Raw genomic sequence first — 13859 nt, 5'->3', positions numbered from 1 at the left:
AGCGGCCAGGTAACCATTGCGCAGGCGCGACGCTGCGTGCGGGAGAGAGACACAAAGAAGAGAGAACTAGGAATTTTTCGTTACATCTCCTGAATACCAAACATACCCTCGCGTGTGAGAGATTTGTTTCCCACCTCTGTCCATTATTTGCCCCTTTACTAGAAAATACTACCCGATTCTGTGGTAGTATTGATAAATCCATGGCTTTGAATGGGTTGAATGAATGGCTAATATTTACTTGGATGTACCGTAAAACGTCTCGAAGTTTAGGCTCACATTGGGGGAGTTGTTAGTAACTTAGTACCAAACCGGTATTGCCGCTTCCAGACTGTTCACGAGTAATCCAGGCAACTGTTACGTTCTTCGCTAATCTGTTGAACATATGGCTCAATCCTAGTGTTGGACCCATTAAAAGGACACAGGAAAAAAAAATGAATTCATAGGGTGATCCTCTAGGTGAACTGACCTTACCCTAAACCAACATAGGTGAACACATGTTGCTCGAAGAGGAAGGAGTTGGCTTACTTTTAATTCCTAATACAAGTCCATGTATGTATTTATGATTTCTTGGTCTATGTTTAACGCATGGGACACCTGGTGCACAAGCTCGGCGATGGATGTCCTTGTGAAGGCGCACCCCCGTCGGCAGACTATATAGTGCTACTTGTTACCAACTCAAAAATTTCGAAAAAGATGAGTATATAGACACGTCATATATTTACCATCCACCACATTTACAGTCCAAGATACAAAAAGATAAGCTTCAGAGCGAACGGTGTTGAATTCAAGACCCGCAATAAATAGTGTTTCATGTAATGTTCACAACCTCAACCGGACTTGCCTTTCTTGTATCATGAATTGTGTATTGAATTTACAGTCATACAATATTGTGAGGCGAAAGATACATTTTGTCTCTATATACACAAATGTTTTAGCAATTTATGGAAGCAGTTTGGTACTGCTACCACATATAGTAGGGTGGTAGCACTAGATTTTTCTCTCACGCTCCTTTTTGCCTGGCCTGAAAGTAACGGGCAGAAGCGACGAGCCCTACGCCTCTATCCTGCCTGGTACTACTATCTTTGTCATCCTTGAAATTTCTTCATATAGGCTAGTCAAGCCATCGCTTGCCCCTGTCAAAGGACGGTGCATGAAACATATATGGTTTGACGCATGTTTACCGTGGCTCGACAGAAAATGACAACGACATTGCAACAAGCCGCGCCATGATCCCAAACATCTTCAAGATATATCTCAAAATATCTTCGTCATTAACAGTGTAACTATCCCGAGGAACCGTCAAGAAAACATGCATATTCCGACGATTCGGTCTCAAAATATCTCAAAATAGCATTTGCAGATTCCTTCTCGAAACGATGCGTGTTTATTCACGCGACACACATTCTCCACGCACTGCTAAGGAAAAGTCTACAAAAGTCCTATTTTATGATCCCTTGCTAAATTTGTAGAGAAACTAGGACGAGGTATACATGCCTATCACGCTCAAGACGACGATAAGGGATATGCTCGGCCGGAGGCCAAGCAAGAGCGGGTGGAAGCGCGAGCGCGAGCGTGGGTTCAGCTTGCACCTGACCTGTACGTGAATTGGACGGTGCGTGAAACAGACAGATGCCTATGGGCTTCCATGTGTTACTTTTTTGTGTCTGGACCTATCAGTTTCCCTTTCTAGACTAGTCAAGCCGTGCACCAGCTTGCTAACTGTCACTGTCCCAAGGACGATGTGCCTCGTGACATGACAAAAACGGAACCGCTCCAACTCAAGACATGTATATCATCTTTTTCTAGGGGGGAGCTCAAGACATATATCTTTGCCATTAAATATATTGTATGTACGTTTAAACGGAGGCAAACTAGCATAGAATCTCTCAATGAGATCGGATTTTTCTTCTAAAATACCAATCATTCTACAAAAATTCTCCAAATATTTGCAAACACACATCATCCAAGAATATGAAATTACAGGTGAGACCTTCTCAATAACCAGCAACTTCTATGTTCTGCATGTATCGGTGACGCGTCATAAGCATAGCTTGTTGCCGCCTTTGGACCTTTATCTTGCTGGAGCAACCTTTGTCCAAAGACAAAAGCTTGTAAAAACAACGGCTTAAAAATCATTAATGGCTTCATTTTATGAGAAGATTGATGGATGTTCACCTTTCTCAACATCCAGATCAGTTGCACTGGAAACTAACTAAGAATGAAGTGTTTTCAGTAAAATCCATGTATGTGGATATTATCAACACTGGCTCTATCCCTCGGTCTGTGCATATTTGGAAAGTCAAAGTGCCTTTAAAAATTAAAGTGTTCATGTGGTTTGTCCACAGACAAGTTGTTTTTACTAAGGACAATTTGGCAAAATGTAACTGGACAGGATCTCAAAGATGTAGCTTCTGTGATCATGATGAATTTATCAAACACCTCTTTCTTGATTGCCAATGGCTAAAATTTTATGGCGGTCTGTTCATATAGCATTTAGCATTACTCCTCCAAATAGCATCCACACGCTATTTGGGACATGGCTAAATGGAGTTGAGGCAGAAATAGCGAAAAATATTCGTGTGGGAGTATGTGCTTTACTATGGGCTATATGGAACTGCAGGAACGATTTGGTTGTTAACAGAACAACACATATTCATTTCTTGCAGATTATTTTCCGAGCCACCACATTAATCTGTATGTAGTCGCTACTCACTCTGACGGATGCCAGGGAGCGTATAGTTATTGGGTCTATCCGTTGGGAAACGGTAGCGCTGGCTATTTTCAACCGATTTGGATGGCGGTCATATAATAGGATAAGTGTTTAGTTTTCTATCCATCTTTATTCCGCCCCTTGTGGCTATCCTGTTTTCATATTTTTAGCTCTTTGTGAGCCCTTTTGTTTTTTGAGACTTGGAAACTTTGTTGAACTATTTGCTTATTAATAAAATGGCCGCATGCATCTTTCTGATGCAGAGGCCGGAGGATAACCTTCTTTTTGAAAGAAAAAAAATCAAAAGACACCGACAACCACGATCTAGATAGATCGCCGCCCTAGAAAAGTTGGCACAACGGAGGGCCATAAGAGCAACTCCAACATGAATCACCTGTCCTAATGGATATCACCAAATGTTTGGGAACACATCCAAACGTGTCCTTCACATCCGGTGAATTGTGGATTATGATTGACAATGAGCCATGCAGGCCAGGAGGGAAAAAGAGACGAGTAGGACACATAGCTATGAGGACATGTGGCCCAATTAACAGTGGGTTGGACGGACATCTGAGCCGGTGGCGGTCGTTTTGATGACTAATACGTCTCAAACATGTTTATTACGGAGGAGCAAAACTCGGGTGGTCTGTACCCTCGGAAGCCTTCCTCCCAATGAGGATGTCTTTGGTGTTGCATCTAACACATGCATCTCCACCGCAGCAGATATAGGCACGTCATTAGATATATACGGATCAGATTTGCTCATTCTGCAAATCAACCTATGGTTGGATGTTTAGAGTGACTGTGGTATCCCCAGTCCATCAGAGTACAAATCCCGGTGCTCGTATTATTTCTGGATTTATTTCAGAATTTCCGACGAGTGTGCGTGTGTGCGTTCATAGAGGTGAGTGTATGCGCGTATGTATGAGCGCTGCGTCTGTACTGATGTTAAAAAAAGATTTGCTCATTCTAATCGTATATGCTGTAAGTAAAGACGTACGTACCGGTGCTTAAGAAAAATCGCTTCATTTTACTAGACACCTTGCAGCGTACAAAGTCGTCGATCTGCAGTAGTGCCAGCGTCCGCATGATCCGCCGACAAAACTATTGCATGTCTGGGCGCCACAACATGCCGTAAGATTAATGATAGGATTCTTCCCGTAGATCTAGCACTATTTTGGCGACAAAAGCCAGCGTGGGCAGTTTGGCTTTGTATATGACCAATCAGTCTGCTACGGAAAGGTGATCCTCGTATAAATTGTTGTGTGAACTGTTACTGTCTTGGTTCGCTTTCCTCGTATAAACACTTTATTCAGCACATTTAACCTGAAGACTCGGCCGAGTATGCTCGTATAATTCTTTTATCACTTTATTAGTACCCAAAAAGAAGTCTTCTCCGTCCCCACCCATGCTTTCTCTCACGCTCACTTGGACATCAACTAGCTGCAACCAGCTGCATGCAGATTCCTCTTTGAAAATGGTCGGTGTCCTTGGTTAAATTCTACTCCTTCCGTTTCCAAATATAAGTCTTTTTAAAAATTTCACCAAATGACTACATATGAAATAAAATGAGTGAATCTACACTTTAAAATATGTTTATATACATCCGTATGTTGTATTCTATTTAAAATGTCTAAAAAAACTTAGATTTAAAAACGGAGCGAGTACTTACTAGGACGCACTGCATCTGCATGCATGATGTCGCGCACCGTTCACGTTGTGTGCATAGACCAAACCCCTTAAAACGAAGAGTGAAAAGCGAGTTCAAGGGCACGTCAGAGAACCCACAACAAGCGAATTGAGCGTAGCTCTTTTTAAATTGTATTTTCTTTTGTTTGACTTGTTTAGATTGTTTATCACATGTGTCATGTGATGATTTAAGCGCAGCTTTGATAGTTAGGTTTCTTGTGGTGGAATCAACCCACCAGGTTCAAGTTCTACACTCGGCATATGATAGTCGCATGGCCCCTTCCTAGGGTTTCGCCCGCGCCGCCACCGGCTCCCCCGTCACGAGTAGCCGCCACTCGCCCTCTCTCTCGCCCCACCCCCTCCCCTTCCCCCTCCCCCCTCCCCTTTACCCCCGTGTCGCCTCCCCAAGCGAGGCGACCGGGGCCCCTTCCCCGTTCCCCCCAGCGCACCCCCTCGCTCCTCGCTCCTCCCGCCGCCGCCAACGCGCGCCGCCGGGCCTTGCCCGCGTGGTGCCCGCGACGACAGGTCTGCCTGTCCCCGCGTGCGGCCTCCACAGGTTGGGCGTCGGTGGCTGGAGGCGGTGCTCCTCGGCTTGCGATGATGCGGCTTGGAGGCAGGATTCCGTGGGTCGAGAGCGTTCCTGATGCGGCGGCGCTGCCATTGGCCGCGGGGCGTGTGGTGGTGCGGCTGGCTGCCGGCTTCTGCTCTGCCCAGATCTGGGCCTCATCTGGGTTGGGGCGGGCCGGCGCTCCGGGGCGAGGCGGTGCGGCTCCCTGGTGGAGATGGCGTGGAGTCGAGGGTTGCGGGCGGTCGCGGCTTCGTCGGCTGATGTGCTGCAGCGTGGCGAGCAGGGGTTGTACAGATCCTTTGGGGTCCGGCCAGGCCTGTGCGGGCCTGGTAAGCTCCTGTCGTCATGTCCGGTCGGCTCTGCGGCAGCGGTGGTGGTAGTCCCCCCCCCCTCGGCTGAGTGGCGGATGCCCCCGAGCCCGTTGGCTCCTCGTCCCTCCCCCGGGTCTCGTGTCAGTGGCTCAGAGAGACGGCGTTGATGGTTCGATGACCGTGACGGCACATGTTGGTGGGCGGCAGTTCTGGTGGTGCACTTCAGATCGTCAGGGTTAGTGGTGGTTGCTTGGGTGGGAGAAATCCCTGGTGGCTCGTCCTTCATTGACGCGGTGACGCATGCGGGCACTGCCGGACCTTCCTGAAGGCCGTCGGATATACCCCTTCCCCACTGCCCTCTGCGTACCAGGGGAAACCCTTGGACTTGTCCGGGCGGCAGCGGCGTCATCCTTGCATTCCTTCTTGAAGGTGCTGCTCGGTACGCGACGCCTCGAAGTGCTAGAAGCGCGGTGGTACTTCTCTGGAGGGTGCAGCGGTTGCCGGCCATCTTTGTTTCGTTGATCTGCCGTTGTTGGCATTTGTTTCTCTTTCTTTCTCTGTGTGTTTCTTTTGGGCTTGTTTGTCCCGTGGCCCCAACAAGCTCGTTGTATCGGATGGTTGCTTTATAATCTAAAGCGGGGGAAAACCCTTTATCGGATATGATAGTCGCATTTTCCTGGATTTATTTCAGACCTTTCGGTGATGTGCGTCCAGTGCGAGGGGATATTCCCATCGAAAACGAAGATCAAGACTTTGTCAATCTAAGATGACGTGCCGGCTCAGTCTCCCAGCGATGCTCATAGGAGTAGGATGGATAGGGATCGTCTGACGTACTACAGTGTGCAGTTCGGTCACTGACATGTGGGCCCGTCAGCCGGATGGCCCATATGTCAATGACCCAACTGCACCTTGCCGCACGTCAGGGGAGTTGAGTCCGAGTATGATGTGCGTGCGTGCATTTATAAAGATGAGTATATGTGCCTATGTACGAGTGTCTGTGTCTGAACTGTGTTAAAAAAGAAAACCACAAGTGCCATGGGGTAAAGATCTGATAGCACCATAAAGACTAGACTTAACCAAACGAAGTATCACCACACCATTATTTACAGTTAAAACGGTTACAACCTAGACAGCCAAACAAACCACTCATTTCGAGCTCCACCCAACCGCTATATAATCACAAGCAGACCAGCTGTTCATTCTCGTCATCGATCCCACTCCCAGCTAGCAGCATCGATCTTACACTTCGATCGCAGCAAGTCCAAGCGTGCCCAGCTGCTCTTGCATATAGATACACCGAAGTGAGTTAACAGCATCGTCCGTTACTACGTACATGGCTTTCGCGCTCAAGGCATCCCTCTCCCCGTCTTCCTCGCCCCCGGCGAGCCTCACAGCGGCCACACCGCCGGTGAAGCCTGTATTCGTCAGAGCCCTCGCCACGGCCTCGGTCGACCCAGCAATGGCCACGCCAGCCGCGCTGGGGAGGCATGCGGTCAGGGCGCGCGCGGCGGCGACCACGCTGGCCCCGGCGCCCCTGCCCGCCGGTAACGGCGGCCTGTCGGTAGCGAAGGCCATGTCCCGGGCCAGAGACAACGGCATGGTACATGCAGCGCACCAAGTTTTTCTTTTATTTGCGCCACGATGTAACGCATGGACCGACCGACATGCTTAAGTTTTTTGATTGCGCACAGACGGCGTTCATCCCGTACATCACCGCCGGCGACCCAGACCTGGCGACCACGGCGGAGGCGCTCAGGCTATTGGACGCCTGTGGCGCCGACGTCATCGAGGTGGGCATGCCGTTCTCCAACCCCTACGCCGACGGCGCCGTCATCCAGGCGTCCGCGGCGCGGGCGCTCGCGGCCGGCGCGACGTCGGACACCGTGATGGCGATGCTGAAAGAGGTGACGCCGGAGCTATCCTGCCCGGTGGTCATCTTCTCCTACTTCAACCCCATCGAGCGGCGGGGGACTGGGAGCTTCACCGCCGCGGCCAGAGAGGCCGGTGTACGAGGTAAGTAACCACCAGCTGCGTTCTTCATCTCACTGCTAATTAACTACACATGCATTTCTGTAGCTACTTAATCACACTAATTAATTCTTCATTAGTAATTAATGAGATTGGTTTTTCATGTGAGTAAACTTATTTATAATGGAGTTACTAATTCGCCCTTGTCACATGTGTCACAGGTCTTATAGTACCCGATCTTCCTTACACGGAGGCAAGTGTTCTGAGCATTGAAGCCAAGAAGAACGAGATCGAGCTGGTATGGTCTTCATAGAGCGTTTTATTAACTTAAAATGTAGCCGCAATCAGATATATATGATGATCCTCTATAGTTAAGATGCACGTAATAATCACCAATAGTCTCTGACAAAAGAAAAGATAAAAATTGACATATCGGCAACAACAAAATCACATAGGACCAACACTATACTTATAACGAAAGAGATGATGGACCGATCCGAAGTTTATGTTGCCATTAATATTAGGTAAAAACCTCCCTAGCCATCCGCTCCAATCGCATATAAACCGTCTTGAACAACTAATAATACAAGTACATCTTAAGTCATTAACAAATATTTTCCTCATTCAAAAAGAAAGAAAGAAAAGAAAATAGTCAAGTTGTACACTTGTACTCGGGCTAGGCTGATGAAGAGATGGGTGCAGGTGCTGCTTACAACACCAACTACAAAGGCAGAGAGGATGAATGAGATCACATCAGCTTCCGAAGGGTTTGTGTACCTTGTAAGTGCCAATTAGATGCATAATTAAAATTCAAACTGCTTTGTTGCAAGTTTAGCGTTTATATGTAGTGACCATGTGGTAATTAACTAACGCTTTAACCACATTGCACAGGTAAGTATCAACGGATTAACAGGGGCCCGCCCAAGTGTGAATCCGCACGTTAAGGATCTTCTCAGGGAGATTAAGCAGGTTTGTAAATAAAAACTGTAAATTAACTTTTCATACTTGCAAAGAATTGGTAGCTTCCTTTTCCTCTCGTCTAGCTATGCATGTATTACTGGCAGAAGCTCCGAATAATCATGAATGGATATGGTGCCACACGTAGTCGGTATCAGGCCTGCTCGTTCCCATTTGATTTGTGCAGTCCTATATTACGACTAGCACATATTACTGACATCTATGCACTGTATACAAAGCGTTATAGCATTCCTACTCCCTCGCCAACAGATGGACCACAAGGCAGGCATTCAGACAAACAGCGCATTGAGTGATACGTCAATTAAGTCGGGCCTGTACCACCTAGGAGCCCCCCGTCAGGCCAACTTCAATATTCTGACATGAACATTTATTGTCTCTTGAGATAGTGTAAGGCATCTTTAACGATAACCTGCAAAAAAATTTGGGATCAGCCTGCGGACACGGATGCGGAAGACAGCCATCCAACGCTAGTCACATATATTTCAAACCGCATTTTAACAAAGCTGACGAAATTATGCTAACCGGCAGATATTCATCAAAGTTCAAATAGAAAGTAGCACAAATCATCCACACATAGCATGCAAATTAAATCTAGTACAACAAGGTCTCGAATTCGACTAGATTCCGGATGTACAACAAGTTTTTTTATGAACGGACCATGTCCTCCCACGCATACTTTCCCTTCAGCTTCATCCAACAATGTGTGCACGTAAATGGCCGTCCCTTTGACCTGTGGTACACCATGATGACGCGTGCGAACTACATATAATGTGTAGACCAACATTGAGTGAATGAATCAATCAACAAGTTGAGCAAGAGGAAGTAAAACTTACCATCTCCTCCATGTCCACGTGCAATGGCAACCTTGCCTCCAGCTGACTAACCAAGTTGCAAAACTTGATGACGCTGAGCAAGATAGCGTGCCAGTGATATGATAACGACCTCACGTTGCGTCATTGAATGTTGTACATGCCGTAGGGCGCAATGTGCTTTCCTACGTGAAACTTTTCACGCACTTGCTCCCAGAAGGGCGGCCCTCTGGTCCGACCTATGAGATTCACAGATACCGCCAGCCACGCATCACACAACAACTCATTTTCCATGGTCGAGTAGCTCACCATCGTACGTACTCTAAAAAATGACATAGCATTTTAAAAAAAGCTCAACGATATTTGCTCGAACACATGCCGGACGTGTTGTCTGACATGGAGGTCGTCAACAGTGAGCGGAGTGTACCTGGATACAAACGACTTCAGGGCGAAAAGCTGTTGAATCGAGTGAAACGAGTGGAGTCTGTCTTTTATTAAAGGAGTGAAATATGTCGTTCCAAACGAATAATGATTGAAATTATTTGTTTGAATTAAGTGAAATGGGTGGAATCTGTTTTTTTTAACAAGTGAAGTATAATTTAAACGAGCGCATCGTTATTTTTGAAAATCAGGTTATGCTCCACAAAATAACAGAATCGGGGTAAACATGCATCTCTCACGCCCCTCTTGAGCACCCAGATCCTGAACTTGCCCCCAAAAAATGACATTTTTTCTTATTAGAGGCTGTCTCCCCGAAGACACAAAAAACGACGGATAAAGTGAAGCACACAGCTGAAACCATCTCTCTTCTCCCTCTGATCATCCACAGGACACGGCTTGAGGAAGATGTGCAGTACACAGCCACGAGCGATGAAGTGTGGCATGCTTCTTTTCTTTACAATTAGGTGGGGGTGCTTAATGATGTGTTGGGTGTGGCCAACGTCAACAGCAGTTATGCCAACCCGAACTGCAGACTGAAGGGCTGACAGACAAGCCCGTATTCATACAAACATAAAGAGAGTGTGGCCCACTCAGGCGTGGTACAGCGCGTCGTATTCCACTGTGTAGGTTTTTTTTTAGCATCAGTACAGACACAAGCGCTCATATACACGTGCATACACTCATCCCTATGAACGCACACACGCACATCCTACCCTTATGAGCACCTCCGAGAGACTGAGCCGGCATATCATCTTGAGATTTACGAAGTCACCGTAGGCGCCTCGTCGTCGACTGGAACGTCTCCTCCCACTGAAAGCGCATCGTCGGAAATCCTGAAATAAATCCAGGAATAATGCGAGCACCAGGATTTGAACCCTGGTGGGTTGGGGATACCACTGTCCACCTAACCATCTCAACCACAGGTTGGTTCGCTATTCCACTGCGTAGGTGACAACGCGTGAGGTATTGCGTCGTATTCCACTGCGTAGGTGACAACGCGTGAGGTATTTCGATGGGACAATAGGCCCTCTGCCCCATAATACAAGAACATTCTTATATTATGGGACGGAGACGTTAGTGTAGAAAACACTCTTATATTATGGGACGGAGGGAGTAGTAATCATGATGTGCTCGCGGATGCACATGATTTCGGCATCGCGTGGCCGTGTGTTCTAAAAATCCGCGTCCTAGAAGCATATCCTGAATGTGCTTGATAGATCCCATTTTTTATGAAAATAAAGATAGTCAATTTGATTGGACTTAAGACTTTATTACTCCCTTTGTTCATTTTTGTAAGTCATTTCAGACAACTCAAAATGGGTTGTTTTGTACATTGTTTGAAATGTCTTCAAAGTCTTATAAAAGTGAATAGAGAGAGTATGTTTTTTGAGAAAGAATAAGATATCATTATTCTCTTTAATAAACTTTTGTCTCGTATGGAATGCTATATGATTTCACCGTTTGTTTCATCAGAAACAATCTGGGACGGAAGGATTCGAACCTCCGAGTAACGGGACCAAAACCCGCTGCCTTACCACGTGGCCACGCCCCATTCCGGGTTTTATGCGACACTAACTAAACACTATTATGTTTATTTTCTATTCATCAATACCATTTCAATTACATAAAAAAGAGGGACATTCTCTTTCTAGTATTCTACACATGCGGATAATATAGAATCAAAATAATGCATTGATCATTACATGAAATTCTATTAAGATATTATATGAAAGTCGAATTTATTCCATTCGCATTTGAGAGTGTGAATACAAGGAGGTATTTTGTGTTTGGGAAAGTCCGAAGAAAAAAGATTTTGAATCAGCCTTTTCCTTCTTTCCCTTAAAAAAATAACTCAAGAAAAATCTAATTATTTACTCTACAAGAATGAAATGCTTGTTATGCCTAATATACTTAGTTTAAGCTGTATCTGTTTTAGTTCTGTTCTTTATCCTACTAGTTTTTTCTTTTCCAAATTACCCGAAGCTTATGCTATTTTCAATCCAATCATGGATATTATGCCTGTTATACCTCTACTTTTTTCTATTAGCCTTTGTTTGGCAAGCTGTTGTAGTCTTCGATGAAATCTTTAGTACTCTGTATGCCAAATTGAATGATGTGTTCATTCCAAAAAAATAGGTAAAAGCCGAGAAGTTTTATATTTTTATATTATGAACCTTCGATTCTAAAATTTAAATTCTTCTACATTGAATGGGTAGCTACAACAATAAATTTGGATCAACCTTTCTACTCCCCTGCACCTAGATTGAGCACGTACCTAAAGGTACCTACACAATACCTAACCACCTAACCCTATTTTTTGCTATTGATAAGAGTGCTTATCATAAACGAATTCTTGAAAAAAAATTAAGAATTCTTTTTTTGCATCTTTAGGTATAAGAAAAACCATCCTAGTGGATCTGTGTGGTAAGGAAAAACTGATAACCTATTCCTTAAAAAATATTGGAGATTATGTAATGCTTACTCTCAAACTTTTTGTTTATACAGTAGTGATATTCTTTGTTTCACTCTTTATCTTTGGATTCTTATCTAATGACCCAGGACGGAATCCTGGAAGCGAGGAGTAAAAATTCAGTTTTTTTTATTTTTTTCTTACAAATTGGATTTGTTTCGTACATTTATCTATGAGAAAATCCGGGGGTCAGAATTCTTTCCAATTCGAAAGTCCTAAATGATCTAAGGGAGTGGAAAGAGAGGGATTCGAACCCTCGGTACAAAAAAATTGTACAGCGGATTAGCAATCCGCCGCTTTAGTCCACTCAGCCATCTCTCCACATTCCAAAGCGAAGGGTTTCCGTGATATGATATAGGCAAGAAATAAGAAATAACGGTTGCAACCCCCCCCCCCCTTTTTTTTTCTTTCAAAATGATTGTTCTTCAGAAAGCTTATGTAGCTATGTTTCTGTATGCAGGTCACTGACAAAGCAGTTGCTGTTGGATTTGGCATATCCACCCCTGACCATGTTAGGCAGGTAATAAACAAGGTTTGCTATATATGAGAAGAACCGTATGTTCTTCTATATCTTAATATGCATGTATATATGATAACGATTACTCCCTCCATTTCATAATTCTTATTATGATTTTAGTTTAAATTTCCATAATTCTTGTTGTGGTTTTAATTCAGTTTTGAACTAGAATTAATTTAAACTAAAACCATAGTAAAATTGTGAAACGGAGGGAGCATTATTTTGCGGCAAAAGAGAATTTATATTAGCTAACGAATTGTTACTGGATGCATGCAGGTTGCTCAGTGGGGTGCAGACGGTGTGATAATCGGCAGTGCGATGGTGAAGCAGCTAGGTGAAGCAAATTCTCCGAGAGAAGGATTAAAGAGGCTGGAAGTATATGCCAGGAGTCTCAAGGATGCACTGCATGCCGTGATATGTACAATATAGGACAATGTTACTAAATATCGACGAACCGGAATTGCGATGGCAAGTTAGCTTGGTGTTCCTAGTAATACAAGTGGTGGTAGAAGCAATAAGCTAGAAGTATTTGTTAGTTTTTTCTTGTATGGCATGCAAATGATGGTGGTTGGAGTACCCGGTCCTTTCCTTCTAGCCAATTAATTAAGTTCATTAAGTTAGAAAAAAAATCTTGTATCCGCTCCTCGATCGCCTTTACAAGAAAAATGTTGCACCTACGTAAAACTTAGGGCCTCTTTACGCAATCTTTCAAACTAATCTCTCCACTCCGCCTGAATTCAACCGAATGCCCCCCTTCCCTTAATTTCCTCCAACCAAAAAATGCTAGCTAAAATGTTTACGTTAATCACATAACAAAACTTGTGTATCCTTGTCGGGAAAAAAACTTGTGTATGTGTAGCATTGCTCTCTCTCTCTCTCTCATCACAAATGCTTTGTGTATAAACTTTATTTTATTGGCAGCGAAACGAAAAATAAAAGCATTGACATGTACTTGTATGTTCTGCATTGGTCTTACGAAGATGCAACGACGATAGTAAATCACGTTCGTGTTCTCAAGTGAAACGCGAGAGAGCTGCATGCCTTTTATTTTGAGCGAGAGCTTTTTTTTAGACAAATTTTGAGCGAGAGCTGCTAACAGGTGTGGACAGTTTCTTTCTTTCTTTCTTTTTGAGGCGGCGACCTTGTGGGCTGCGGGACGGCCTGTAGGGCGGTCGCATGGCCCGGCCTGCTAATGCAAACGAGGCGCCCACTCTCTCTCTGCTTTCGGCTTCGTTACGACGCGGCCCGCCGCGCAGTCCAGTCAAAGAAAAAGTCGACGCCACCTCACTGCAGGGGACGCCGTCGCGCGGAGCCAGCCAGGGCGGTCGCCGCCGGCCGCGACCATGGCCGACGGCAAGCGCAGCGTCGCGGAGACCTTCTCCAGCCTCCGGGAGCGCG

At 45.2% G+C, this 13859-nt stretch overlaps 2 protein-coding genes and 1 non-coding gene across 4 annotated transcripts in view; 2 read left to right on the top strand and 1 right to left on the bottom strand.

The window, feature by feature from the left end:
- Window positions 1–6465: 6465 nt before the first annotated feature.
- Window positions 6466–13001, top strand: LOC119303553 (tryptophan synthase alpha chain-like). Of its 2 annotated transcripts, none has more exons than XM_037580683.1 (7): window positions 6466–6878; window positions 6970–7291; window positions 7468–7544; window positions 7949–8026; window positions 8138–8215; window positions 12405–12476; window positions 12738–13001. In XM_037580683.1, the coding sequence occupies exons 1-7, from the start codon at window positions 6612–6614 to the stop codon at window positions 12888–12890; spliced, it is 1047 nt and encodes a 348-aa protein (XP_037436580.1). In that variant the 5' UTR covers window positions 6466–6611; the 3' UTR covers window positions 12891–13001. The 2 variants fall into 2 exon arrangements, with proteins under 2 accessions (XP_037436580.1, XP_037436581.1); XM_037580684.1 differs by having other exon boundaries at window positions 6468–6878; window positions 12405–12464.
- TRNAS-GCU lies at window positions 12178–12265 on the bottom strand. The gene has a single exon. It is a non-coding gene; the product is annotated as a tRNA-Ser (tRNA).
- A 726-nt stretch (window positions 13002–13727) lies between the features above and the next one.
- LOC119303554 (tryptophan synthase alpha chain-like) overlaps window positions 13728–13859 on the top strand; it is a 4161-nt gene continuing 4029 nt past the window's right edge. Inside the window, exon 1 of the mRNA XM_037580685.1 lies at window positions 13728–13859. This exon is cut by the window's right edge and continues 1 nt beyond it. Coding sequence (XP_037436582.1) covers window positions 13805–13859 — 55 coding nt within the window. The 5' untranslated portion in view covers window positions 13728–13804.

The sequence above is a fragment of the Triticum dicoccoides genome, chromosome 5A (genome assembly GCF_002162155.2).
Source record: "Triticum dicoccoides isolate Atlit2015 ecotype Zavitan chromosome 5A, WEW_v2.0, whole genome shotgun sequence".
NCBI lineage: Eukaryota > Viridiplantae > Streptophyta > Magnoliopsida > Poales > Poaceae > Triticum > Triticum dicoccoides.
Note: the sequence above shows the minus strand (reverse complement) of the source record. Positions and strands in the feature narration are given on the sequence as shown.

Bases quoted from the DNA above. Each gene is read 5' to 3' on its own strand.
- LOC119303553 (XM_037580683.1), top strand. From the start codon at position 6,612: ATGGCTTTCGCGCTCAAGGCATCCCTCTCCCCGTCTTCCTCGCCCCCG. The intron at 6,879-6,969 runs GTACATGCAGCG...GATTGCGCACAG, and splicing joins GGGCCAGAGACAACGGCATG to ACGGCGTTCATCCCGTACAT. The intron at 8,216-12,404 runs GTTTGTAAATAA...TTCTGTATGCAG, and splicing joins TTCTCAGGGAGATTAAGCAG to GTCACTGACAAAGCAGTTGC.